We start from the raw sequence: 26,987 nt of genomic DNA on the forward strand, positions 1-26,987 counted from the left end.
CACTCCAGTACTCTTGCCTGGAAAACCCCATGGATGGAGGAGCCTGGCAGGTTGCAGTCCATGGGGTCCCTAAGAGTTGGACACAACCGAGCGACTTCACTTTCACTTTTTCACTTTCATGCATTGGAGAGGGAAATGGCAACCCACTCCAGTGTTCTTGCTTGGAGAATCCCAGGGATGGTGGAGCCTGGTGGGCTGACGTCTATGGGGTCACACAGAGTCGGACACGACTGAAGTGACTTAGCAGCAGCAGTAGCAGTGAGACATTCAGGATCCCTAGCTAGGGATTGAACCCAAGCCCTCTGTGGTGGAAGCTCAGAGTCTTAACCACTGGACTACTGGGGAAGTCCCTCCATTTCATTTTTGATCCAGATTTTAATCGATTCATACAGAGTTACAGTATATTCAGAACCATATTGTGAAAAGATACTGTTATGATGCTAAAGACATCCAAGAACTATTGATGCCTACGGGTTGCCTAAGTTTGGCTGTCACTGCTCATTTGTACTATTTCTAACTATGTCAGTTTTCATACTGTGGTCCGTCAGTTGCCCCAGAAATGCCTCATGTTAACAGGCAGCTGTCAGCTTCTGATCATGTTGAACTGCTGTAACCCACCGAATTGACACAAGTAGAGCCAAAAGCAAAGAAAAAAGCCCTTTAGTTGCCTTGTATATTCTTAAAGAGATTTCTCATCTTTTTGAAATATTGAAAATAGGTCAAAGACCCTTTATTTGGAAATCATTGATCTAGAACAATATGCGTTTTACAAATATATTGATATAGAGACATGAGTATCCAAGGTTAATATTTAAGCTAATAATGCGATATGTGATATAACTACTCAGTGAAAATTCTAATACGTGTAACCAATAGGTAGTTTGGCAGACTGTAGAAATGTAAGCATACCATTGAGAGGGTTATCCCTTTGGGTTCCTTGATGAATGAGTGAGTGTAAACCTAGCTGCCACATTTCAAACTGAAAAGCACTTTTTTTTTTTTTGCAAATCACTTTTGATACTGCTGTTTTGAGATTTGCCCAAGTGTTCTTATGGAAAATTAGGGGGGATACTTTATAGAAAGTATGGTAATATTAATTGGAATACATGGTTATAAGTATTTTTTTGTTTGGTAAGAAAATGTTAATAAAATTCATCTAGGTGGGGTAATTTTTGTTTGCTGCTGCTGCTAAATCACTTCAGTCATGTCCGACTCTGTGCGACCCCATAGACGACAGCCCACCAGGCTCCCCCGTCCCTGGGATTCTCCAGGCAAAAACAGTGGAGTGGGTTGCCATTTTCCTTCTCCAGTGCATGAAAGTGAAAGTGAAGTTGCTCAGTTGTGTCCGACTCTTAGCGACCCCATGGACTGCAGCCCACCAGGCTCCTCCATCCATGGGATTTTACAGGGAAGAGTACTGGAGTGGGGAGCTAGTGAAATATTAAAGTACATTGAACAGTTTCTTAAAATTTCTCTTTATTTTTGCTTAGGCCTCTCCAGGTAATCTTTCTCAGTTTGAAGATATTCTCTTTGGTAACAACGATATGTCTGCTTCCATTGGTGTTGTGGGTGTTAAAATGTCTACAGTCGATGGTCAAAGACAGGTCGGAGTTGGGTATGTTGACTCCACACAGAGGAAGCTGGGACTGTGTGAGTTCCCTGATAATGATCAGTTCTCCAATCTGGAGGCTCTCCTGATTCAGATTGGACCAAAGGAGTGTGTTATGCCAGGAGGGGAGACTGCTGGAGACATGGGAAAACTGAGGCAGGTAAGGCAATGGAGTCTATGATAGAGAATCCAAGGCTGGGAATGCCTCTAAAGTAACATGATACTGTTTTATTTAAGAAAAATTTAAAAGTCAGAACCTTTTCAATATATTTTGACAGAAACTTTGTATCTTTATTAGGACTTTCCAGCTCTTCCTTAAGACTTGTTCTCCCTCAGATCATTTCCCTCTCCCCCACTCCTCTCTTTCCTTCTGAACTGAATGTCATCTTAAAGGGATCACAGTTAATAAAAGAAGTGCTTTCACACTTGAGGGATGCAGGGTCGGGAAGAGGTGATGTAGGGCCTTTAAAAATAAAAAACTATGCCCATATTTAGCATGGATGTAACAAATAAGATCCAGTTCTTCAGGATTATTTATTTCTTAATAGTTTGAGTAGAACTTTAGCCTCTTTTATTTTTCTGATTCTTCTATTTTAGCAAAGTTCTGATTTTGTTGTTTGTATACGTATCTGGTTTATTATTTTAGATTTTTAAGGATTCTTTTCTTCTTGTGAGCCTCAAATACGATAAGAACTACTTGAGAGTTAGCAAATCTGTGATGGGCATTTTTAGCATAAATAGTATCTAGGCAACTTTCCCCGAGTATCATTCTGTTGATAGTTTTTACTACTGAGACTATTTTTTGAAAGCTTCATGTAAGCCTAATTTTGGATTTCCACGAAAATTTTATTTATATATTTTTAAAATACATGTTACCAACATTTTCTTCATGTATTGTTGTGTAACAATATAATGTGGGTTAATAAGCTGTTTGTTAAACTGTTGTTACTTTATATTTGTCAGTGGCACAACTTTCTGTATTGCTGTTCTCCTAGTAATTTAAAATATTTCCTGTAAAACAGGTTATTCAGAGAGGAGGAATTTTGATCACAGAAAGAAAAAGAGCTGACTTTTCCACAAAAGATATTTATCAAGACCTCAACCGGTTGCTGAAAGGCAAGAAGGGAGAACAGGTGAATAGTGCTGTGTTGCCAGAAATGGAGAACCAGGTACGTGGGTTACAAATGTGAATTTACCCCTGAATAGTGATGTTTACAAGGCTGCTTCTGTCATCTATATTTCAAAATGGATCACTGATTTTTAAGCTTATTTTAATCTGTGGTGAAGTTTGTGAAAATGACTAGAAAAATTCAAACATAATCTTAAATATAACTTCATTATATTTACACAACATATATCCTTGGGGTGAGGAAGAGATTATTGTTTTACTGGTTTCACCGGAAAGAGCCTGATTACTGTCAGCTAAGCAGGTGAGATAGTCACGTAGGTAGGTTGGTGAGATAGTTGGTACTATTAAAGTTTTATAATACAGGATCTGTGAGGTTTTTAATAAATTACTTCAGCTTCATTATGTCTTAAAGGATTGTTGCGGAGATTAGAAAGTAATAAGGATGGAAATATTCACAGTGCATAGTAATTGCAAAATAAATGTTACATTTAAACAGTTTGGCTCAAAAATTGGCACTGCTTGTGTTCAGTGTTAGATATGAACATGCACACAATGGTTGAAGTTTATTTTCAATTTTTCAAATCTTTGAAGAAAGTATGGTTTGGGAGTTATATTTTTATGTAAAATATTAGAAACCTTTTTGAATGGTTATTTCAAATGGTTATGTCAGTGGATCACTGACAAGTAAAATAGAAATTTGTATATTTAAATAAGAGCAAGTTATAGCTGCTTATAATTTTCAAAATTGACTTCAAACCAGAATAAACTGAGACTATTATTATATCATGATTTTACAGTGATTACTTATCACATAATAGTTTGATCCTTATAAACTAAGTTTATCTGTTTTACTTTCTTTGTGTGACAGAATGAAAAGCCATTGTGTATGAGTAATAATCCCAGTACAGACATCCCCTGACTTATGGTTCAACTGTCGATTTTTTTTTTTTAACTTTACAATGCTGCAAAAGTTATATTTATTCAGTAGAAACCATACTTTGAATTTTGGCTTTTTCCTGGACTAGCAATATTTGGTGCAGCTTTCTTGTGTTGGTGGGCAGAGAGCAGCAGCTCTGTCAGCTGTGGGATTACAGGGTTTAATAGCTGATACACTTACAACCATGCTGTACCCATAGAACCATTCTATTTTTTGCTTTCAGTACAGTGTTCAATAAATTTTGAGTTATTAAACTATATTATAAAGTAGGCTTTGTGTTAGATGATTTTGCCCAACTATAGGCTAATGTCGGAGAAGGCAATGGCACCCCACTCCAGTACTCTTGCTTGGAAAATCCCATGGACGGAGGAGCCTGGTAGGCTGCAGTCCATGGGGTCGCTAAGAGTCGGACACGACTGAGCGACTTCACTTTCACTTTTCACTTTCATGCATTGGAGAAGGAAATGGCAACCCACTCCAGTGTTCTTGCTTGGAGAATCCCAGGGACGGGGGAGCCTGGTGGGCTGCTGTCTATGGGGTTGCACAGAGTCAGACACGACTGAAGTGACTTAGCATAGGCTAATGTGTTCTGAGCACATTTAAGGCAGATGAGGCTAAGCTATGATGTTCAGTAGGTTAACGATATTAAATGCATTTTCTATTTATGATAGGCTTATTGGCATGTAACCTCGTAAGTCAAGGAAAAGCTGTATTAGAGAAAATTACTGTAGTGTTGAAAATTGGAAGATGCTACTGAGGGCTTCCTAGGTGGCTCAGTGGTAAAGAATCCACTTGCTAATGCAGGAGACTCAGGTTTGATCCCTGGGTGGGAAGAGCCCCTGGAGGAGGACTCGGGCAACCCACTCCAGTATTCTTGCCAGGATATTTCCATGGCCAGAGGAGCCTGGTGGGCTACAGTCTGTGGGGTTTCAAAGAGTCAGACATGACTAAGCAACTGACCATGCACACAAGCATCTTAGAGCTACTAAAAATTGTTACCATCTGTCCCTGACGGTGACGTAACAGGAGATTCTTATATATTTGGCAGAGGCAGATAGATGACTGTGTTATCAATTATGAAACATACGCACCTTCACAATGAATTTGGTACCAAATATAAGTAGAATTTTCATTGGGCTATCAGTTTAATGTCCTTAGCTTCTTTATGTTATTATGTTATAGTAGTAATATAGACAGTTATTTCTTATTTAAATATATATACAAGGAAGTATATGTATCATAAGTGTATAACTAAATTTTTATGAATTATAAATACCCACATAACCAGCACCCATGAAACAGAATAGTACCGGGATCATAAGACCCTCTTTATGTTTTCTTCTGCTTGTTAACCTCCATTAGTACCTCTGACAGTATGAATTAGTTTGGTCTATTTTTGTAGTTAATATGAATGGACTCATAAAGATCGTGCTCTTGTGATTTCCTTTATTCAGTGTCATGTTTGTGAGATAATCTGTACTGTGACCTGTTGTAGTGGATTGTTTGTGCTTATATCTATTGTTGGATGTGGTTGTTGTATGTAGTATTCCGCAGTGTGAACATGCCAGGCTTTACCCTTTTTTCTCTTGGACAATAGCATAATTTCTCCTTTTGGCTGTTATAAATAGTGTTGCTATTACAGTTAGTTTTCACTTCCTGAAAATCGTTTTCTAGTCTAAGGTTTATTTAAACTTTGTCTGATTTTCTTGGTTTGAATTGGGAAAAAAATACCAGGAAAAATGATGTTTGAAATTTATTTTCATATTACCATTTGTTTTTTTAAAAAAATCTCTAGAATTCTAGTGATAGCCATCTTTTCTTTTAAATTCTTAATCTTAGGTTGCAGTTTCTTCCTTGTCTGCAGTAATCAAATTTTTAGAACTCTTATCAGATGACTCAAACTTTGGACAGTTTGAACTGACTACTTTTGACTTCAGCCAGTACATGAAATTGGATATTGCAGCAGTGAGAGCCCTTAACCTTTTCCAGGTAAAAAAAAAATACATCAGTTAAAAATATTTGCTTTTATATATAGAATATAAGACTTTTATTTTTTATTTTATTTATTTTTTTTTGAATATAAGACTTTTAATAAGGAGCTTAAATATTTTGAAATATTATACTTAAGTAGTTTTGAATTACTGTATTTTTCTAATTGCAAACTATATAAATATAATTTGTCCTGACTTTATCAGTAAATTGTGTATTAACAGCAGTTTTTAAAAATTATATTTTAAGAAGTTTTATGTCTAAAACTGCAGTAATTATAAAGTGTTGTTGTTTTGGGGAAAAATATACAGCAAAAAATCAGATTAAAATTAAAATTAAAAAATCAGATTATGTTAAAAGTCTGATTTTCAGATAAGGAGCTTCTGTGTACATTTCAGTTTAATATTTGAAGAACGTTAAGTTTTGTGTTGTTGTAACAAGTTTGGGGAGTGAAGGGGTTTTTGTTTTTTTTTTCCCATGAGGCTTGTGGGATTTTAATTCCCCAAGCAAGGATTGAACCCAGGCCTTTGGCACTGAGAGCTTAGACTCGTAATCACTGGACTACCAGGGAGTACCCAATGTTAAGTGTTCTTGTTCTAAAATTAAGTAATCCTTTTTCATGGCATAGTAAGGTCACTAATGAGCCTGCCACTTTCCTATTTTATTTTTGTTTACTAGGGTTCTGTTGAAGATACTTCTGGCTCTCAGTCTCTGGCTGCATTGCTCAATAAATGCAAAACTCCTCAAGGACAAAGACTGGTTAACCAGTGGATTAAGCAGCCTCTTATGGACAAGAACAGAATAGAAGAGAGGTATATTAAAAAAAAAAAAGTGTACACTTTTGTAAACTAACTTCCAGTCACTCCATATGCTTATACCACTTATTACAACATGCAATTTTGCACCCATATTTTAGCATCTAACTGCACAGAAAGTTAATAAAGTAGTAGAGTAGTGGTGATTTAGATTGATTAACTTATTTTCTTGATTATGTTTTTTACCCTTCACTATAAAAAGGTAAACTTCTATTAGAGAGGTGGTGTAGGTATAATGTCCCAGAGCATTGGAGCTTTGGAGCTACTTTACCTTGGTTCGTATTGAGCTCTTCCACTTAGATGCTGTGTTATACTGGGTATTATTGAACCTCAGGGTGGCAGTTTCTTCCCTTTTAAAATGACAGTGATAACACACCTCCTCCTTAGGGTTGCTATGAGGATGAGATGATTTTATGTATTTAAAGTACTTTGAACAAGGTCTGGCACAAAGGAAGCACTTACTCTTTATTATTCCAGAAAAAATTTAAGGCAGCCTAAACATATTTCAGAAAATCTTTAAAATTGAGGGAATAAAAAACGATATAATACTCCTGCATATAATGTGAGTAGCATTGGAGTATGTTTTATTTTTATCTTTTGTTTTAGATACAAGTTTTAACACTTAAATGAAGTGTAATACACATAAAAGCGCAAATCCTAAAGGTGCAATTTGATGGGTTTTCACAAAGTGAATACCTTGGTAACAACACATAAGTCAGGAAACAACATAACTGGTATCCCCAAAACCCTTCTCAGTTATCCTTAAAGTTACTGCCTCTCCTCACTTCAAGGGCAATAACTGTCTTTCTAGCCTCATAGATTAATTAGTTGTACCTGTTTTTGAACTGCATATAAGTAAAATAATTTTCTATAGTTCACTCTTAATGTTTGATAGTTTTTAAAAACACAGTTGTAATCCTAATATAGTTTTGTGTCCTAGTTTTTTTCCCACTTGCGCTTTTATTACATAAGCATTTTTTAGTGTTGCTGTTTTATGTTCATATTCAGCATTTTTTATAAATTCATAATATTTTATTGATTGGATATACTTTACCTTTTTCAATAATTAGGTTATTTCAATGACCTTATTGTATACCTAACATTTTCAGTTTGGTAAATTAGATATATTGTCAGAATAGATAAAAGAGAGTCAGTAATTTTATAGATTTGATGTTGTCAGATTGTTCAAGAATTTGTTGTCTACCTACTGAATTCTGATGGTATACAACAAGTGTGATGATCCCTTGACTATTTGGGACTATATATATATATGCCAGGCAAACATAAAATAGTTGATCAGTATCATAAGACACCCTGCAGATAATTACCAAGCTAAGCATTGATCCTGTGAATTCTAAAGGGTCTTACAATAAAAATAACTCATGAAGTCAGCAAATTGTGGATATGTTGATATATCATTGAAAATATGGAAGTTGAAATGCTAAGATAACTTCCTGAAGCCAGGCTTGCTGGAGAAGAAGAGTGGGATTTAGTAACAAAATAAGAAATAGGAAGGATTGGATATTTGCAAGTAATTAAGGCAGTTTACAGGTTTTTATTTTAATTATTTGTGACTAACTACGTTTACATAAGTCAAATGTCGAACGGAACAGAAGGATATACAGTGCTGAGTTTCTTGCTCCTATCTCCCGGTTTCCTAGGACTCCCTTCCTCAGGGCCTCTGCACAGCAGCAGGGACACATTTCTTATTGTACTCGGTGTGAATTGCCAACACTTGTCCTGGGAGCAACTGGTCTTAATCAGATTCTTGAGTATCCTTCCATGGAAAGTCTGTGCCTGCACAAGTAGAAGTTTATATCCATTCTCCCTCATCTTTTTGTTGTTTCTGAAGTGATAGGTAGTTTAAGTCCCATGCTCTGGGTCATTGGTTGCATTTTAACTTTGGGCTTGTAGGGACAGAGCACGTGTCAGTGATCCTCTTCTGGTTTAACAGCTAGAGTGTGCTTGTATTTGGACCCTTCAAAAACCTGAGACATCACTTACTGTTACCAGAGTAACAAGCTATTTAGAAGGCAAGATACCAAAATTAATTTTTTGGCTATAATTAAAGGTTATTTTCATAGGACATAGCAATAATTTCCAAAATCTGATACCCTTACAAGACTGACTAATTAGGAATATGATTTGCGAGAATGGCTTTCTGACTCAGATCATGATCTGCTTTTCTGCACCTGTAGGATGAGGAAATACTTTCTCCTTTTTACCTTGGGGAGATTTTTTTTTTTTTTTACCAGCAATTAGGAAGGTCTGTGGTTTTCAAGGCCCAATGCTGAAATTCCACAGAGCAGGAAGACAAAGTTATACTCCTTAAGGCAGACTTCTGTTGGGACAGCCTCCTTTTTGTTAAATAGCCTTTCTCAGTTCCACCTGCTGTGATACCTCATGCTTCTAGTTTATGCCTTGCTGGGGTTCTCATTGCCTCCCTCTGTAAGCATTTAAGATTAAGATGGGTTTTTCTTCAGAGCTGCATATCAAATCAAGCTTTTGTTCTTACTGTCACTGTTTTGCAGTGATTTTCTAGCAGAGAGGTGGTGGAAATCTCTACTCCACCCTTTTAAAACTAAGTGAGGAGTTAAAGTGTGTGGCTGTGCAGCGAATTCTGTTAAGGAAAGCAAAGATTTCTGTTTTCTATTTTTACTAGAGCAGACAGAGGAACAGTCGTGACTAGATCTTTGAGTTTGATGGATACATCTATTCCAGAGCTGTAGCCCAGTGATAGGTTCAGAAATAACAATGAAAATAGGATTGCTTTTAAGTCATTGTCAGGCTCTTAGGAGGAAGAGAAGACTGGTTGCCTGGCACTTTGCTAAGTATCTCACGTTCATTAGCTGAGAGGTGGTGGAGACTGGCTCCTGTCTGGCCTGACTCCAGAGCCCAAGCCTTTCATCGCTGTACTGTATTTCTTGCTTCTATCAATTGTGTTTAATTTGATCCAAGTTGAATTTTAACATCAGAAATGAAATGTACTATTTCGGCTTTTAAGTTAAACCTGTGGAATCGTTTTATACATTTTTCCATTCATTAAAACCTATTTGCACTGGCAATACTTTATAGCTAACTAATGGCTTAAGTCGGAGAAGGCAATGGCACCCCACTCCAGTACTTTTGCCTAGAAAATCCCGTGGACGGAGGAGCCTGGTGGGCTGCAGTCCATGGGGTCACTGAGCGACTTCCCTTTCACTTTTCACTTTCATGCATTGGAGAAGGAAATGGCAACCCACTTCAGTGTTCTTGCCTGGAGAATCCCAGGGACGGGAGAGCCTGGTGGGCTGCCGTCTATGGGGTCGCACAGAGTCAGACACGACTGAAGCGACTTAGCAGCAGCAGCAGCAGCAATGGCTTAAGTACTTTAATCTCCAGTGAGAATTGGTATGTTACTACCTTTAAGAAGTGAGTTTCTGGGTATTTCTTCCTAATAGTCAAATTAGGAATTATAGCAAGAATACTGTCTGTGTTACTATTAAGAGTCCTCAGGTTTTCACGTGGCACTAGGACTGTTACCATTAGTTTTAATTTTTTAGGACTTTTTTTGCTTTTTGCCTTTCCATAGATTTATGTGAAGCCTTAATGAGTTATCCTTTGTTGTTGTTGTTGTTAGACTTCTTTAAAGAACATCGAATATATATTAGCATATGACATAGTTCACTCATGAAGTTGCTGATGATACCACTTGCACATGTTGAATTTGGTATTCTTATTGCCTTCTAGCTTAATATTATTTTTATATGACATTTAATAGCAGTTTTATTTGAAATATGTCTCCAAGTAAAAGTAGTTCCTGTAAATGTAGAAATGGTGGTGGTGCTTATGTGATAGTATATCTTGCTTCTTGAGGCAGTGTACTTCGGGGGTTGTATTCAGACTTAGACCTACATTTCTTTCCAGGTTATGTTAAGTATCCTTTTGTGCAAGGATGTCTTCAGTTAGTAGTGAGTGTTGTGTGGAAGCAGAGGTCTGGAGGTCATACGGTGAGTGCAATTTCTTTGAAGCAGCAGAGCTTTGCTCTGGCCTCAGGACAAACAGGAGGGCTGTCACTCCATTGCCTTCCCACCACTGTTTTCTCTGCTTCCAGATCAGGTTTAGTGAAACCCCTTATTCTGGTTTTTCTGGACTGATCTGCTAGTCCCTTTGAATTTTATTTGCCTTCCTATCCAGCCTGTACCACAAAGGCAACCCTTTTTCCAGTGCTTTCATGGGGGACATAGAATTTCTTGCCCCATTGGCCCTTTGTCAAACTGGCCCCTCTTTCTCTATTAAAAGCTGCTGGAGAGGTCACACAATGCAAATTGAATCCACTGTCCTTTTCAAGCTATCTAGCTTTCACTGCTACCTGGTGTCACTTTTGTTACATGACTTATTACAGTGACCAGCGCAGCATTTTGTATTCTCCTACACTTAAACAGATGATCTCCTCCCTGATTCTTACAGTCTCAAAATGTATCTATATTTTCAGTTTTCTATTCCCTGGTTCTGTCTCACAAGAGGAAATAGTACTCTTTCCTTTCCAAAGGCAACATTTTCATTTTGCTTCTGGTTACAGTTTTTTTTTTTTTCTATTCTCTCCTTCAGTTTTCTTCTATTGTGTCATGTATTCTTCTCCCACCAAGTCTCTGCTGTTGCTGCTCCACCATTCCTTCCCAAGTATTTTCCTCAAAATCCTATCTCTTTAAATCCTTACTCTTCAGAATATTGGAAAAGACCCTGATGCTGGGAAAGATTAAAGGCAAAAGGAGAAGGGGGCGGCAGAGGATGAGATAAGACAGCTTCACTACCTCAATGGACATGAATTTGAGCAACTCTGGGAGATAGTGGAGATCAAAATGTGGTTCCCAAGCTCCAGTGGGAGTTCTCTGCTTTCTTGTATCACATTTTGTTGCATTTTACATCTCATTTGTTATTCAGCACTAACTGTAAGAACAGACATGTCCTTCTTCACTAGATTCAATGTTCTTTGAAAGCATATTCCTCTCCTATATGTTTGGCCTTTTTTTTTTCCTTTTTAATTTTCTCAACCCTACGTCGCAGATTGAGTGGTGCTGTCTGTATTAAACCATGTAAAGAACAGATAAAGAAGAGACACAATCTTGTAGTTCTTTAGGTACCAAATTTATTCTCAGCTATATAAATATACTGTTGTGAAATTCCAGCCAATTATTCTTACAGTGAGATCAGAAATGGTGGTTTTAAAGGATGGAAAGAATGGTGAATTTAAAATATCAAAAATTTCACGACTAATTTTATAATTCTTTTGAAATTTTAGAGATGAACTGACCCCCCAAATGAACTTATATTCTAGTCAGTTTGAAAATTAATGTATCAGATTGTGACAGCTAAGTAATTTTGAGTAGGATTGACAAGTATACCTTGTTTTGCCAACAGTAACTTTGGTACTTCTGAAATTGTGATTTGAAAATGGCATTGTCATGGAAACAGTAGAGCAGTCTTTTTTAAAAAAACCTGTTAGCCAGAACATAAACTAATACTATAATTATTTCTGAAATGGCTTATTGAATAGACTTGTGAAACTAGCAATTTATTAGACTTTTAATGAGACCCAGACCAAAGACTGAGGGGACTGTGTATCTTGCCTTGTCCTATGTGTTGTAGAAGCTTTTTCATTCTCTTGCTGTTTTACTTCTTAATACTCTTACTGGAACTTTATGTTCCTTTTTTTTTATTGCAGTTGATTTATGATGTGTTCATTTCTACTGTACAGCAAGGTGATTCAGTTTTATATTTCTTTATATTCTTTTCCATTATGGTTTATTATCAGATAGGGAATACAGTTCCCTTTGCTATACAGTAGGACCTTGTTTTATATGTAATAGCTTACATCTGCTAACACCTCTTCCCCTTGGCCACCACAAGTCAGTTCTCTATGTCCATGAGTCTGTTTATGTTTGGTAGATAGGTTCGTTTGTGTCATATTTTAGACTCTACATGTAAGAGATATCATATGGTATTTGTCTTTCTCTTTCTGACTGACTTAGTATGTTAATTTCTGGTTGCATCCATGTTGCTGCAAATGGCATTATTTTGTTCTTTTTTAATGCCTGAGTAGTATTCCATTGTGTGTGTGTGTGTGTGTGTGTGTGTGTGTGTGTGTGTGTGTGTGTACATAGACACGTACGTACACGCCATCTCTTCTTTATCCATTCATCTGTGGATGGACCTTTAGGTCCATGTCTTGGCTATTGAGAACAGTGCTGCTGTGCACATAAGGGTGCGTGGGGCCTTTTGAATTATTTAATTCTGTCTGGGTATATGCCCAGGAATGCGATTGCTGAATCATATGGTAATTCTATTTTTTGTTTTCTGGGGAACCTCCATACTGTTTTCCAAGTGGCTGCACCAACTTGTATCCCCACCAATGGTGTAGAAGGTTCCCTTTTCTCTCCAGCATTTGTTTGTAGACTTTTTAATGATGCCCATTCTGACCAGTGTGTGAGGTAGTACCTCACTGTAGTTTTGATTTGCATTTCTCTAATAATTGGTGATGTTGAGCATCTTTTCATGTCCCTGTTGGCCATCTGTCTGTATGTCTTCTTTAGAGGAATGTCTACTTAGGTCTTCTGCTCATTTTTCGATTGGGTTGTTTGGTTTTTTGTTATTTAGTTGTATATGAGCTGTTTGTAAATTTTGAAAAATAAGCACTTGTTGGTCACATTGTTTGCAAAGTTTTCACGCAGTCTGTCTGTGGTTGTCTTTTCATTTTGTTTATGGTTTCCTTTGCCACGCAAAAGTTTATAAGATTGATTAGGTCCCATTTGTTAATTTCTATTTTTGCTGCCTTGGGAGACTGACCTAAGAAAACATTGGTAGGATTTATGTCAGAGAATGTTATTGTTTACAGTCTCCTGGAGGAGTTTAATGGTTCATGTCATATATTTGAGTCTTTAAGCTATTTTGAGTTTATTTCTGTGTGTGATGTGACCGTGTGTTCTAGTTTCATTGATTTACATGCAGCTGTCCAACTTGCCCAGCACCACTTGCTTAGGAGACTTTCTTTTTCCCATTGTGTATTCTTGCTTCTTTGTTGAAGATTAATTGACCGCAGGTGTGTGGGTTTATTTCTGGGCTCTCTATTCTATGGGGTTTTATGCTCTTGAGCAATGTTGGTTACTGAAGATTCTGTGATCAGGTTTAGAGGAAACAGTGATAAGATATTTCATAGAACAGTAAAGAATCATAGGGAGAGTCTTGATCAGAAATATCTTCTCTATATAGGACTTCCCTGGTAATCTAGGGGTTAAAACTCCATGCTTCCACTTCAGGGGGTGTGGATTGGGGACCCCTGGTTGGGGAAGTAAGATCCCACATGCTGTGTGGCGTGGCAAAAAAAGTTAAATAAAAAAAAAAAAAAAGAAAGGAAATATCTTCTCCAAGAGTATTCTTACCATTTATGGAGAGTAGCCTAAGGATACACTTGTTTTAGAAAGAGAAGAAAAAAAGAAACATGAGGTAGGTCATCCAGCATCAGGTTACTTTCATCCTTTTCCTGACCCCCTTAAACTTCTCTTCCTGCTTTATCATGAGAACTCAGAAATTTCTTGTGACATTTAGGACTCAGACTTTTTTTCAAACAGTTGCCTGCGAATCACCTGAGAAACTCATGCATCACAGGTGGGGCCCACCTTGGGCCCACCTCCAAGTGATTTTGACGTGTGTGATCTTGGACCAAACTCAGAGAAGCCCAGCTAGAGCCAGAGAAATAGCTGCGAAGGCCCAAGTTTGCCTTATTGGACCGTGTGATCTGGTTGCATCCCTTAACTCAGTTTTATTTGTTAAAATCTAGAGTACAAACAAGCCAGAGAAATCTTTTCTGGAGCAGTAAGTGCCCGAATTATTCTGTTTGTACATACAGGCTGTGACTGGTTCACAATACAAGTTTGGCAGCAATCATGTTCCCACTAATTTGGCATTTGCCACAGTGAATATATCTACTACCAACTCCCTCGCAACTATCTTGACATTCTATAGAGTTTGTTGTTTTTCTCTTTATTTTCATCTTTTAAAAGCTGATTTTTTTTTTTTACTTCAAAATCTTTTAATCCTGTGACTCTTAGCTAGGGGCTATCCCCCTCCCCCGCCCTGCCTCCTCTGGGACATTTAGCAGTGTCTGGAGACGTCTTTGAATTGCTAGTCTGGGAAGAGGGTAGTGGGTAAAATTCAGGGATGCTGTTAAACTGCACAGAATAACAATACCTCACAACAGAGGGGTTCAGTTCAGTTTAGTTCAGTCGCTCAGTCATGTCCGACTCTTTGCGACCCCATGAATTGCAGCACGCCAGGCCTCCCTGTCCATCACCAACTCCTGGAGTTTACTCAAACCCACTGTTCATCGAGTACAGAGGGGTTATCCGGCTTAAATGTCAACATCACCAAGGTTGTGAAGTCTTGCTTTAATATCTGTTATCATTATATGACTACTCCAGAAGCAGTATATTTTTTCCTTTATATGACATGCTAGATGAACATGATGATGATGCAGGAATTGTAAATGTTGATGGAGAGATCAGAAAAAAAGAAATTTAGAAAACTCATTTGATTCCTTTCCCTGTTTCTTTGTAATTTGAGGATTAAAGGAAAATGGTTATTCATCTGATAGTGTTCTAAACCTAGGATCATTGGCTGTGCCCACGGCCTACCTTTTGAAGTTTACCTTTCAGCTGTTATTAATACTTCAATACTATCTACAATATAGTTTTTCAAACTGCATATTGTGACCCACTGGTAGGTTGTGAAATTAGTGTAGCCAGGTGATAAACAGCATTTTTGAAAAGTTAAATACAAAATAAAAGAGTGCACCACATCTAGTAAGAGTAGGTTTTGTCTTGTGAAACCTATTTTAATTATATGTTGTCAGGGAGGAAGATTCCTTTTTCCTAATTCTTCCTAAATAATTATTCTCTTTCCTAATTTCCTACTCTCCTAATTCTTCAGCTGTGACCCTATGAATTAGACTGACAAAAGACAGATTAATAAGAAAACAAACAGAAGTTTATGCTTGGGAGCGCTCCAGGATGAGTAACTCTAGGGTTGGCTAGAACTTGGGCTTATATAGCACCTTAGCAAAGGAACAATACATTTTCAAAGAAGTGACAAGGCAAAGGAGAAGGACTTTGGGTTTCTAGGCTACAAACTGGGAAGGTAAATGTATGGGAGGCTAACGGTCAATAAAAGATAGTTGGTAGGGTTACATAGGTTCCTCTGGTGCCATCGCCAGGGTGACAAGGGTCTAAATTTGAGTTTAATTGTTGTCCTTCCTGGTAAAGAAGAAGTGTGGGGGAGGGGCACCTGTGTAAATCCATGTCCTGCTTTTGGTTGTATAAGGACAGGCAAAGAGCTTTCTTTGTTTTTGCTTCCTCTCAGTTGTTCTTAACTTAAAATAGTCCTTACGGACCAAAGTAGTCCTTACAGACACTAGCATGGCATGTTTTGAGATAGCGTGTTTTGCCCACTACAGCATCTGTGCATGGGTGTTCTGGGTCATGGTGTAAAAGTATATTTCTTGCAGTGGATTACAGGGAAAAAAATGGAAAGCCACTAACTCCAATTAATTATAAAAGCAATATTAGCTGCATGTTTTATAGTTCTGGAAACTAAGATTTAATTTATTGATTTTGGGAAGCAGTAAACTTAGTTCAGTTTTTAATTAGAAAATTTTGGCTTTGTACTGTCATATGGTAATTTTAGACTGCATTTTGAATTTATAAGATTTTCTGATAAATACTGGGTTTGGCAGCATTCTTGAATTGTAATTTTGTTTCATTAAAGATCATTGTTTACATGTGCAGTAATGTGTCAATATCAATGGAGTCCCAATAATGAGATTTGGATATTAACTGATTAGATACTGCTTATATCACAGTGTTATGGAACTTTTCCATTGTCTACAAAAAGCTAACATTTCAAAATAAATTCAAACTTCTTACGTAGAGTTTTTGAGTTGAGACACGCACCTAGTTGACAAATTTTAATTTCATATTAAAGATTAATCCTGAAGGTTAAAATATGAAAGATTAATTCAAATGTAATTTATTAGAATTAAATAAAATGTTAAAGATTAAGTAATATACAACTAAACCAAAATATTAAAAGATTAATTCTAATATTTATTTTAGATTAAATTTGGTAGAAGCTTTTGTAGAAGATGCAGAATTGAGGCAGAATTTACAAGAAGATTTACTTCGTCGATTTCCAGATCTTAACCGACTTGCCAAGAAATTTCAAAGACAAGCGGCAAATTTACAAGATTGTTACCGACTCTATCAGGGTATAAATCAACTCCCTAATGTTATTCAGGCTTTGGAAAAATATGAAGGTAAAAAATTATTTTGTTTTTGTTTTCCTTCACTCCAGATATACTTAGCAAATGTGCTGTCCTTTTTAAAGTTGGTTCTGGTAACTCATCTTTAAGTTTTCCTAATAATAGGTTGGTATTGCCCTCTGGCTACATTGCAGAAGCCAAAAGTTGTGAGACAGTTTAGAATTTTTGTTTTTTAGAAATGAATATTAGGATTACGAGGTTTATTAATAGGTCTCTTGCACTAACAGGGGTGGCTAATCAGGATTTGATTGATGAAGAAGATTAACAAGACCCAAAATGACAGTGCTTATGAATGTTTGGTTTGTTACAGGGAAAGGATGCAGTCTGGCAGCCACACTAGAGTAAGGATAATGTATCAGAGCCAAAAGCTGTCAGAGCAGTGGGGCCAGGGAGCTTATGTTCTGGTACCTATGGAAAGGTCCTTGATGAGGTGCACCTTCTCAGATCAGGGACCACTAATGTAAGGAGAACACCCTGGAACCAGGGAGCTTTAAACAGTTTTGTTGGACTTTTTAATATTTTGCTGGTCTTGTGGAAGGTTTCCTGTTCTGATTCCACAGCAGAGCCCTCTTGGGGCCTCACTAAGACCAGGTACAAATCATCAATCACAATGCTAGTAAGCTGAATGAACCACCTTGAATCTCCTTGGACTGCTGCTGCTACTGCTGCTAAGTCGCTTCAGTCCTGTCCGACTCTGTGCGACCCCATAGACGGCAGCCCACCAGGCTCCCCCGTCCCTGGGATTCTCCAAGCAAGAACACTGGAGTGGGTTGCCATTTCCTTCTCCAGTGCATGAAAGTGAAAAGTGAAAGTGAAGTCGCTCAGTCGTGTCGGACTCCCAGCGGCCCCACGGACGGCAGCCCACCAGGCTCCTCCGTCCATGGGATTTTCCAGGCAAGAGTACTGGAGTGGGGTGCCATTGCCTTCTCCGCTCCTTGGACTAGTGATTACAAAATAACACAATTAGTATGTTTCATGCCTTGACCAAGGGGCTGCCATGTAGGAACTTTAAGAAAACACTGCAGGCTAATTCCAGGACTGCTGGAATTAACCTTTCCAGTACACCTATCGGAGAAGGCAATGGCACCCCACTCCAGTACTCTTGCCTGGAAAATCCCATGGATGGAGGAGCCTGGAAGGCTGCAGTCCATGGGGTTGCTGAGGGTTGGGCACGACTGAGTGACTTCCCTTTCACTTTTCACTTTCATGCATTGGAGAAGGAAATGGCAACCCACTCCAGTGTCCTTGCCTGGAGAATCCCAGGGATGGGGGAGCCTGGTGGGCTGCCTGCCGTCTATGGGGTCGCACAGAGTTGGATACAACTGAAGTGACTTAGCAGTACACCTATGAAAGAAAGTTAAGACAGAAGGTCTTGGTGGTAACAGTTGAAGTCAGAGGGAAGCTACTAGAATAAAGTAAGCAGAGTCATATAATAATCAATATAATATTAGTGGATAAAGTCAGATTGCTCTTATGAGCATAGTTTTTAATTTTAAGTAAACATAAGTTTCTACAATGAATAGTAAGTACAAAGGTATATGTCTAATATATAAAGCATTTTAAGTTTCAGAGTTAAAAATCAATATCTCTTAGAACTATTAAAAACAAAACTTTCAATATTATATGAAAACTTGTTGAACTTTTTTGGAGGTAGACTTAGAACAATGATGACTGGTACAAAATAAATATAGATTTAACTTAAATTTTGTAATAACGTTTCCTCTTATTTATCTAGCAGAATGTTAAAGAATAGCTAACTGCTTGTCTTTTCAGAGTACCACTGTATGTAAAGTAATCCTGTTCTAGTCAGGGCTTCTCATCAGACCAGTGAGACTTAAATGCTCTTGTATTTAGTGCCACCAAAGTGAAATTAGAGGAGACGGGTCTTTTCTGTTTCACATTTCTTACTGTGGCTTAATTTCCCTTCTTGTGCCTCTGTTTCCTCACCCTATAAATGAATATCTTCTACCGTTTTGATTTCCTGATTGCATCTCCTCTGGCTTCATTTCTGCAGAATCAGCTGGAAGCGCCAGGGGATTGACCAGTGTTAGGGGTGTAATCAGGGTGTGATCATAGAGATAGGCTGTCTAAAGATTCACTCTTAGCACTTAATACCAGCTGCTTTAAACATTCCTCTTCTCATCTCTTCCTTCATAAGGTAAGAAAGGTGTCCTTGTCCCTGCGTCCTCTTCTTATTCCTGTACTCAGTGAAGTTTCTGAAAGCCTACATTTTCTTCTTCCATTGATTCCACTGCTTCAGCCCTACCCGTAGTACTGAAATGGCATTTGCTGAAACTTCCTTATTGCTAAATTCAGTGAACATGGTCTAACCAGGTTTCACTGGTGTGTGTGATGGTCTTTTTTTCCTCCCAGTTTTATTTAGATATAATTGACACATACCATTGTATAAGTTTAGGCCTACAACACAATGATTTGATATGTATATATACTGTGTAAATCACAATAAGTTTAGTTAACATGTCACCTCACCTCACATAGTTATTTTTTTTCTTGTGATGACAACTTTTAAGATGTAATCTCTTAGCAACTTTCATATATACAATACAGTTTTACTTTGTTTTTTTTAACTACAGTCACTGTGCTGTACATTACATTGCCAGTTTTTTTTAACTACAGTCACCATGCTGTACATTACATTGCCAGGACTTTTAAATCTTACAACTTGAAATTTGTACCTTTCGACTACCTTCACCCGTTTCCTCCCCCAACTGTCTCTGGCAACCATGAACTCTGTTCTGTTTTTACGAGTTTGGTCTTATTAGATTTCACATGTAAGTGAGATCATACAGCATTTAACTTTCCTGTCTCTTTTTACTTGACATATGCTCTCCAGTTCCATCCATGTTGTTGCAGATAGCAGGGTGTCTCTCTTTACGGTTGAATGATACTCCATTGTGTGTATGTGTCACATTTTCTTTATCCGTTCCTTCCTTGGTGGACACTTAGGTTGTTTCCATGTCTTGCTGCTAAGTCGCTTCAGTCGTGTCTGACTCTGTGCGACCCCAAAGATGGCAGCCCACCGGGCTCCCCCGTCCCTGGGATTCTCCAGGCAAGAACACTGGAGTGGGTTGCCATTTCCTTCTCCAATGCAAGAAAGTGAAAAGTGAAAGTGAAGTCGCTCAGTCGTGTCCGACTCTTCACGACCCCATGGACTGCAGGCTCCTCTGTCCATGGGACTTTCCAGGCAAGAGTACTGGAGTGGCCATGTCTTGGCTGCTGTAAATAATGCTGCAGTGCACGCGGGAGTGCAGATATTTCTTAATGATTTAGTTTTCTTTAAATATATACCTAGAACTGAAATTGCTGAATCCTTCTATTTTTCTGCCTTCCCCTTAAGTGTAACCACCCCTGAACCCAGTTCTATTTTTGACCCTCTTTTCACTCAGTACCTGAAACTTTAAAGCTGGGATTCTTGAATGCATTCTTGAAAGTATCCTGATATTTCACGTGAAACTTTGTGTATATGTATTTTGAGGGGGAGGGAGTATCTGTAATTTTCATCAGATATTCAAAAGCATATGTAACCTCCCCCTCAAAAAAATGTAAGAACTACTGATTTGCACATTATTTGGGGACTCTTTCTCGTTCCTTGGTATGTGCACACAAGTTAGAAATTTGACTTAAAAGTGGCACTCTTTAACAGCCTTCCTGCATATGTGTAGCTTAATGCGACTGAACAACAATAAAATGTACTTGAGGGTTTTCAACAAGTCAGTTATGAGATCATAACATTATGAAAATTTAATGCTTCATATTGTCAGTTTGTTAACTGATGTCCAGTTAAAATATTTGAAATCACCCAGCATAGAAAGTATTAGAGGAGGAAGACGGTTCCAAGTTTTGTGATGGTAAGAGCTATGCTTTTCTCTTTCTATAATATGGATTGTTGGAGAATTAAGGCGTATCCTAGTCACTGAGAGACTAACTGACCTGTCTGGAGTTTATTTTAATTGAAGTATAGTTGATTGACAATATTATGTTAGTTTCAGATGTACAACATAGTGATTCAATATTTTTATAGATTATACTCCATTTAAGTTTATTGTAGAATATTGGCTATATTCCTCTGCTGTACAAATTATCCTTATAGCTTACTTATTTTACCCATTGTAGTTTGTGCCTCTTAATTTCCTATCCTTCAATTGCCTCTCCTCATTCTCCCTGCTGGTTGAGCGACTGAACAACAGCATATAGAGAACAGTGTTCTCTGTATCTGAGTCTGTTTCTGTTTTGTTATATTCGTTCTATTTTTTAGATTCTACATATGAGTAATAACATACAGTAGTTGGCTTTCTCTGACTTCTGTTTTTTTGTTGTTAAATATGTTTATTTGGCTGCATCAGGTCTTGGTTGGCGGCGTACGGGATCTTTGTTGTGTCAGGAGGATCTTTTGATGCTCAGTGGCATGTGGGTTTAGTTCTCTGATCATAGTATTTTTCACAGTGGCTATACCAGTTTACATTCCCACAGTACAAGGGTTCCCTTTTCTCTACAGCCTCGCCAACATTTTCTGATTTGTGGTCTTTTTGATGATAGCCATTCTGACAGGTGTGAGGTGATGTCTCATTGTGGTTTTGATTTGCATTTTTCTGATGATTAGCAGTGTTGAGCATCCTTTCATGTGCCTCTCTTGAGTTTTTTAAAAAACACAGTAGAATGGCATTTTGCAGAGATAGTTTGTTAGCCTACTGATTTCATGGAGAAAGCCAAAACAGGCTAATTTATGAGTAAAAATCAAATGTGCTGTCTTTAAAAGTAAAATCATCAAAAGTTTTAAAAAGATATATTCGTATCTTACTAGAAATTGAGTATGTTCTGCCATCGTGTGATGTTTTAGTTTTGACTAACTCTAGGTTTAATGTTATTTTAATGTTATTCCTGGAAAAAATGAAAATAAACTCAGAGACAGCAGAGGGCAGCAACAGTTTAGAAGGTAGATTTGCATTGAGTGATGAAAGCTCTACTTTAAATTATCTTTCTCCTCTTTAAAAAAGAAAAGGCTATTTTAAAAGTATACTTGGCCTCCGTTATTCCTCGTATCTTTTAAAATTAAAAAGTTGAGGCACACATTTACGACATAGATGGATCCAGAGATTATCATACTAAATAAAGTCAGAAGAGAAAGACAAATACCTTATGATATGATTTATATATGGCATCTAAAGTATGACACAAATGATCATAGCTGGGAAACAGAAGCAGGCTCATAGACAACAGACCTGGGGTTGCCAGGAGGGGAAGGGGGAGGGAAGGATCGGGCGTTTGGGGATAGCAGATGCAAAGTGTATATGGAACAGATAGGAAACAAGATCCTACTGTACAGTACAGGGAAGTATATTCAGTATCTTGTGGTAAACCAGAATGCAAAGGAATGTGAAAAAATATGTATAACTGAGCCATTTGGTTGTACAACAGAAATTAGCACAATACTCTAAATCAACTAAACTTGAATAAAATGTTTTTTAAAAGCTGAGGCACAACCTAAAACAATGGTATTCTGCATTTGGAGCAAATTTCTGACAGTGCTTAAAACAACTGTAAGTATCAGGATTACTTTGTTGATGAACTTTATTGTAACAGCTATCATACTGAGGTATGTAACCCTTTCCCCCTGTCCATGTCCAAATTAAAAACCTTACATGTGCTATTTTCCTTCCCCTGGTCTGTACGTCCTCCTCAGTGAACCCGTAGTAATCTTTTCTTAGCCTGTCTGATCATGTCATTTCTTCCCTTTTGGTTCTGGACACGTTGCTTTGCTCCCTGTAGCCTTCCAGAAGCAGCCCCATGCTTGCTCCTGACCTGGCTGCTGTTGCTCAGTCAGGCTCCCTCATTCTCCCTGACATCACCACTCTGCTCAGTGGATTGTTTCTCCAGACTGCTCTGGTGATACATGCTTTTCTGCACATTTTTACTTTGTCTTTATTGCACTTTACTACCTTGTCTATGTGATGGACGCCACTGATATTTAAGATTGAGCTCAAGCCTCACTGTTTCTATGAAGCCTCCTCTGCCCTCCTCATTTTTCTGGTTTCCATTGCACCTTCTGCTTATCTCCATTGCTTTTTAACCCTAAATGACATAGTTCAGTTCAGTTGTTCATTTGTGTCCGACTCTAGGCGACCCCATGGACTGCAGCACGCCAGGCCTCCCTGTCCGTCACCAACTCCCGGAGTTTACTCAAACTCATGTCCATTGAGTCAGTGATGCCACCCAACCATCTCATCCTCTGTCATCCCCTTCTCCCGCCTTTAATCTTTCCCAGCATCAGTTCTTCTCATCAGGTGGCCAAAGTATTGGAATTTCAGCTTCAGCATCAGTCCTTTCAGTGAATATTCAGGACTGATCTCTTTGCTGTCCACGGAACTCTCAAGAATCTTCTCCAACACCACAGCTCAAAAGCATTAATTCTTCATGCTCAGCTTTCTTTATAGTCCAACTCTCACATCCATACATGACTACTGGACAAACCATAACTTTGACTAGATGGACCTTTGTTGGCAAAGTACTGTCTCTGCTTTTTAATATGCTATCTAGGTTGGTCATGGCTTTTCTTCCAAGGAGCAAGCGTCTTTAATTTCATGGCTGTAGTTACCATCGGCAGTGATTTTGGAGCCCAAGAAAATAAAGTCTCACTGTTTCCATTTTTTCCCCATCTATTTGTGATGAAGTGATGGGACCAGATTCCATGATCTTAGTTTTCTGAATGTTGAGTTTTAAGCCAGCTTTTTCACTCTCCTCTTTCACCTTCATCAAGAGGCTCTTTAGTTCCTCCTCACTTTCTGGCACAAGGGTGGTGTCATCTGTGTATCTGAGGTTATTGATATTTCTCCCAGAAATCTTGATTCCAGCTTATGGTTCATCCAGCCCAGCATTCCTCATGATGTACTCTGCATGTAAGTTAAATAAGCAGGATGACGATACACAGCCTTGACATAATCCTTTCCCAGTTTGGAACCAGTCTATTGTTCCATGTCCAGTTCTAACTGTTGTTTCTTGACCTGCATACAGATTTCTCAGGAGGCATATTAAGTTAGTTTAATAATAATCCCTCCTTTTAACCTGATTGCTTAGCTTCCTTCTAAATGGGAGATAAGAATATGAAAGCAATTTATTTGGCATTTCTGAAAAGGAATCTGGTTTTACTAATGTAGCACTTTTTAAATCTCAGGCTTATATAAAGCTATAGTTTAAGATCTGGCTGGTTTTTGTGTTTTGGAGATATTTTCTTTAAATTTGGTTTTTATCAGTTTTTAAAAGCAAGGTAAACTCTGTAGTAATGATTCTACCATCCAGAGGTAATCATTGTTAATATTTTGGTATATGTTGTTTCATTTTTTAAACAAAATTATAGAAGGTTAGTTCTGTTTAACACGTGCTTTGACAGTGAAGACTTGTTCTAATGTAGTTCATGTATTAGGGAATAATGGAGCATAATGTGAATTTTATGTTGCTTATATACATTTTTGTCTATGGGAAACACTAGGTGAATGCAAAAAATTGCAGCCAGCTGAACTGAGCAGTGTAGGAATACACAGAACGTACACTCACACATACTTGCACCCTCAGACGTCTGTGACCTCAGTTCCCCGCGTGTGTCGTAGCCGCACTTGCTCATGTCTGGTGTTTCAACTGGCGCTCCACTTTAGATGCCTCACCATTCACAGAACTCACGAGCTGCAGCCTTTTGGAGTCCATCTCAAGAAGCAGACTTTGTCTTCTGTGAGGTGAAATGCATTATTTATTGTAGTATTTATATAGTTCCTATCAAAACTGTACAATTGTTCCTATCATTAAGAAAAAAATTTTTTAATGAATTTTTTCTTTATTTCTTTATGGAAGTATAGTTGACTTACCCAGTTAGTGTCAGAGAAAATCACTTGGTATGGCGGGAACCTCCACACAGTTGGTGACCAGAGATGAACTAGTGTGTGTAAAGGAGACAGAGGAGGAAGACTCACAGATGGGAAGGAAAACGGGGAAAACTGAGTTTTCCTTTATAGTCGTAACCCCTTAAGATTATTTTTTCCTTCCTCTCACACATTGATTTCTATAGCAATTTTCTCATCTCATCTTTTATTAGAGGATAATTTAAATGTCTTCTTTCTTGTCTTCCCATTGCTGCTTAGATCACTACCTTGACTATCTTCAGTCTTATCTTCAATGATAAAAGCTTTCACATTCTTGAGTCAATATTCATATTATCTCTGCATTTCTATTCTTTCAGTCACCAAAATACACTACCTGATCACCATAATAAAAAGCAAACAACGTTGGTGAGGATGCAGAGAAATTTTCTTGTAGAACTTGTGACTAAAACTATAAATCAGTAAAGCCTTCCTGGAAAAATAACTTGTCAAGGTATAATTATTTGCCATTCAAATGCAGACAAGAGGGCAAAAGTCTAGAGGGATAAAAAAAATTAACAGAGGTTTTTCTTCTAGAGTTAGATTGGAAGTTGACATTTTTACATTATTACTTCTATTATTAAAAAAAAATGCAGAGCCAAGTGCAAAAATAGTTTCAGGAATTTACTAATAGAAAAACAAAACACCAGAGGTGGGGTGGGGGGAGTACCAGAGAGGTACTCAAACCTTTAAGTTTATGCATAATAATTTCCTAGAACTTTAAAATAATAGTAGATGTTAGCTAAATATAATTTATACATTATAAAGATTTTAAAATAATAAAAATTAACTTTTAATATTTAAAATATAATATCAAACAGTAGAGGTTAACTTATAGCAACTGACAGTTGGTACTATTTTTACTGTTGTAAAATTGGTACTATTTTTTTAATTAGGTGTACAGTTAGTACATTTTTATCCCACCAATATATTGTTACACTTTTTCATATAGCCAGTTTTGTTATAATGTGACATAGGCATCCCTATGCAAAACTTTAATTAAAACCAGTTTACAAGATAAAAGAGGTCAAGATGCAACACTCAGAAACTTCATTAGTGACACTCTGGTCACCAAATGTGTGGAGGTCCCCCCCCCCCCAACACCAAGTAACTTCTGTGACACTGATTGACTGCAATTAACTATAATTTAACTCAATCCTGACACGATCCCCTAGAGATAGCATCAGATCCCACAGGTTAAGGGCTCAATCCCACAAGACAGCCTCCAACCTTTCCACCCAGTCTAAAACCCAGGTATCACCTGTGCTTCTGACCAACTGGTTCCAGTGACCACCCTTCCCTTGGGGGTTAATTTGCTTGAGCAGCTCACAGAACTCAGGGAAACACTTGGTTATATTTACTGATAAAGGATGCAGATGAACAGCCAAATGAAGAGATACGACAAGTCTGGGAGGTTCCTAAACATAGGCGCTTGTCCTTTGAGGTGGGAGCGTGTCATTCTGATATAGATGTGTTTGCCCACCTGAAAGTTCTCTGACCCCTTCCCCCGCCATTAGGATTTGGGAGCCCTCCTCATGTAGCCACGATCAATTATTAACTCCATTTCCAGCTGCTCTCCCCTCCTTGGATGACAGGAGTTGGGGTTAGAGCTAAACATTCCAGACTCCTAATCATGGCTTGGTCTTTCTGGTGAGCAGCCCACCTCAGGTCACCTTATTAGAATATAAGATGCTCCTATTGCTCTTCTCACTAGGAAATTACAGGGGTTTTAGGAACTCTACCAGGAACCAGGGGCAGAGTCCAGCATATATTTTCTGTTACAGAGACTAGCACAGTGTAAAATGATACTCATAACTAATCAGTGAAATCAGAAGAGAAAGTCCACATAGGAAAGAAAATTACTATTTTGTCAAAATGACAGTAGTAATAAAGGGAAACAAGGTATGTTGTCAGAGAAAGTATTACTTGCAAATAAAGGAAGGGGACAGGTGGCTGTGATTAGCAAAGGGGATGACATGACCAGAGGATCTGAAAAATAAGAGAGGGCAAGGGTGATGAGGGAGGAAAAGAGGTCAAAAATGTCTTGTGATAAACCATAATGGGAAAGAATATGAGGAAAAGTATATATATGTATGACTGAGTCACTTTGTTGTTCAGCAGAAATTAAACAAAAACTAATAGGGTGACGGTTGGCAGTGAAGGAATAACAGAGATGCCCTTGTGTTGAAGGCTGTTTCTCACAGTGATTGAATTATTTTGTTTACTGTGATT

General features: G+C 37.9%; 1 protein-coding gene across 1 annotated transcript in view; it reads left to right on the forward strand.

Moving 5' to 3' along the window:
• MSH2 (mutS homolog 2) overlaps positions 1 to 26,987 on the forward strand; it is an 83,515-nt gene that overhangs the window by 9,220 nt on the left and 47,308 nt on the right. The window contains exons 3-7 of the mRNA XM_010838648.1: positions 1,491 to 1,769; positions 2,632 to 2,778; positions 5,515 to 5,664; positions 6,343 to 6,476; positions 16,625 to 16,824. Of these exons, the coding sequence (XP_010836950.1) occupies positions 1,491 to 1,769; positions 2,632 to 2,778; positions 5,515 to 5,664; positions 6,343 to 6,476; positions 16,625 to 16,824 (910 nt within the window). The remainder of the gene's footprint in view (positions 1 to 1,490; positions 1,770 to 2,631; positions 2,779 to 5,514; positions 5,665 to 6,342; positions 6,477 to 16,624; positions 16,825 to 26,987) is intronic.

This window comes from Bison bison, unplaced genomic scaffold (genome assembly GCF_000754665.1).
Source record: "Bison bison bison isolate TAMUID 2011002044 unplaced genomic scaffold, Bison_UMD1.0 scf7180017864101, whole genome shotgun sequence".
NCBI classification, from domain to species: domain Eukaryota; kingdom Metazoa; phylum Chordata; class Mammalia; order Artiodactyla; family Bovidae; genus Bison; species Bison bison.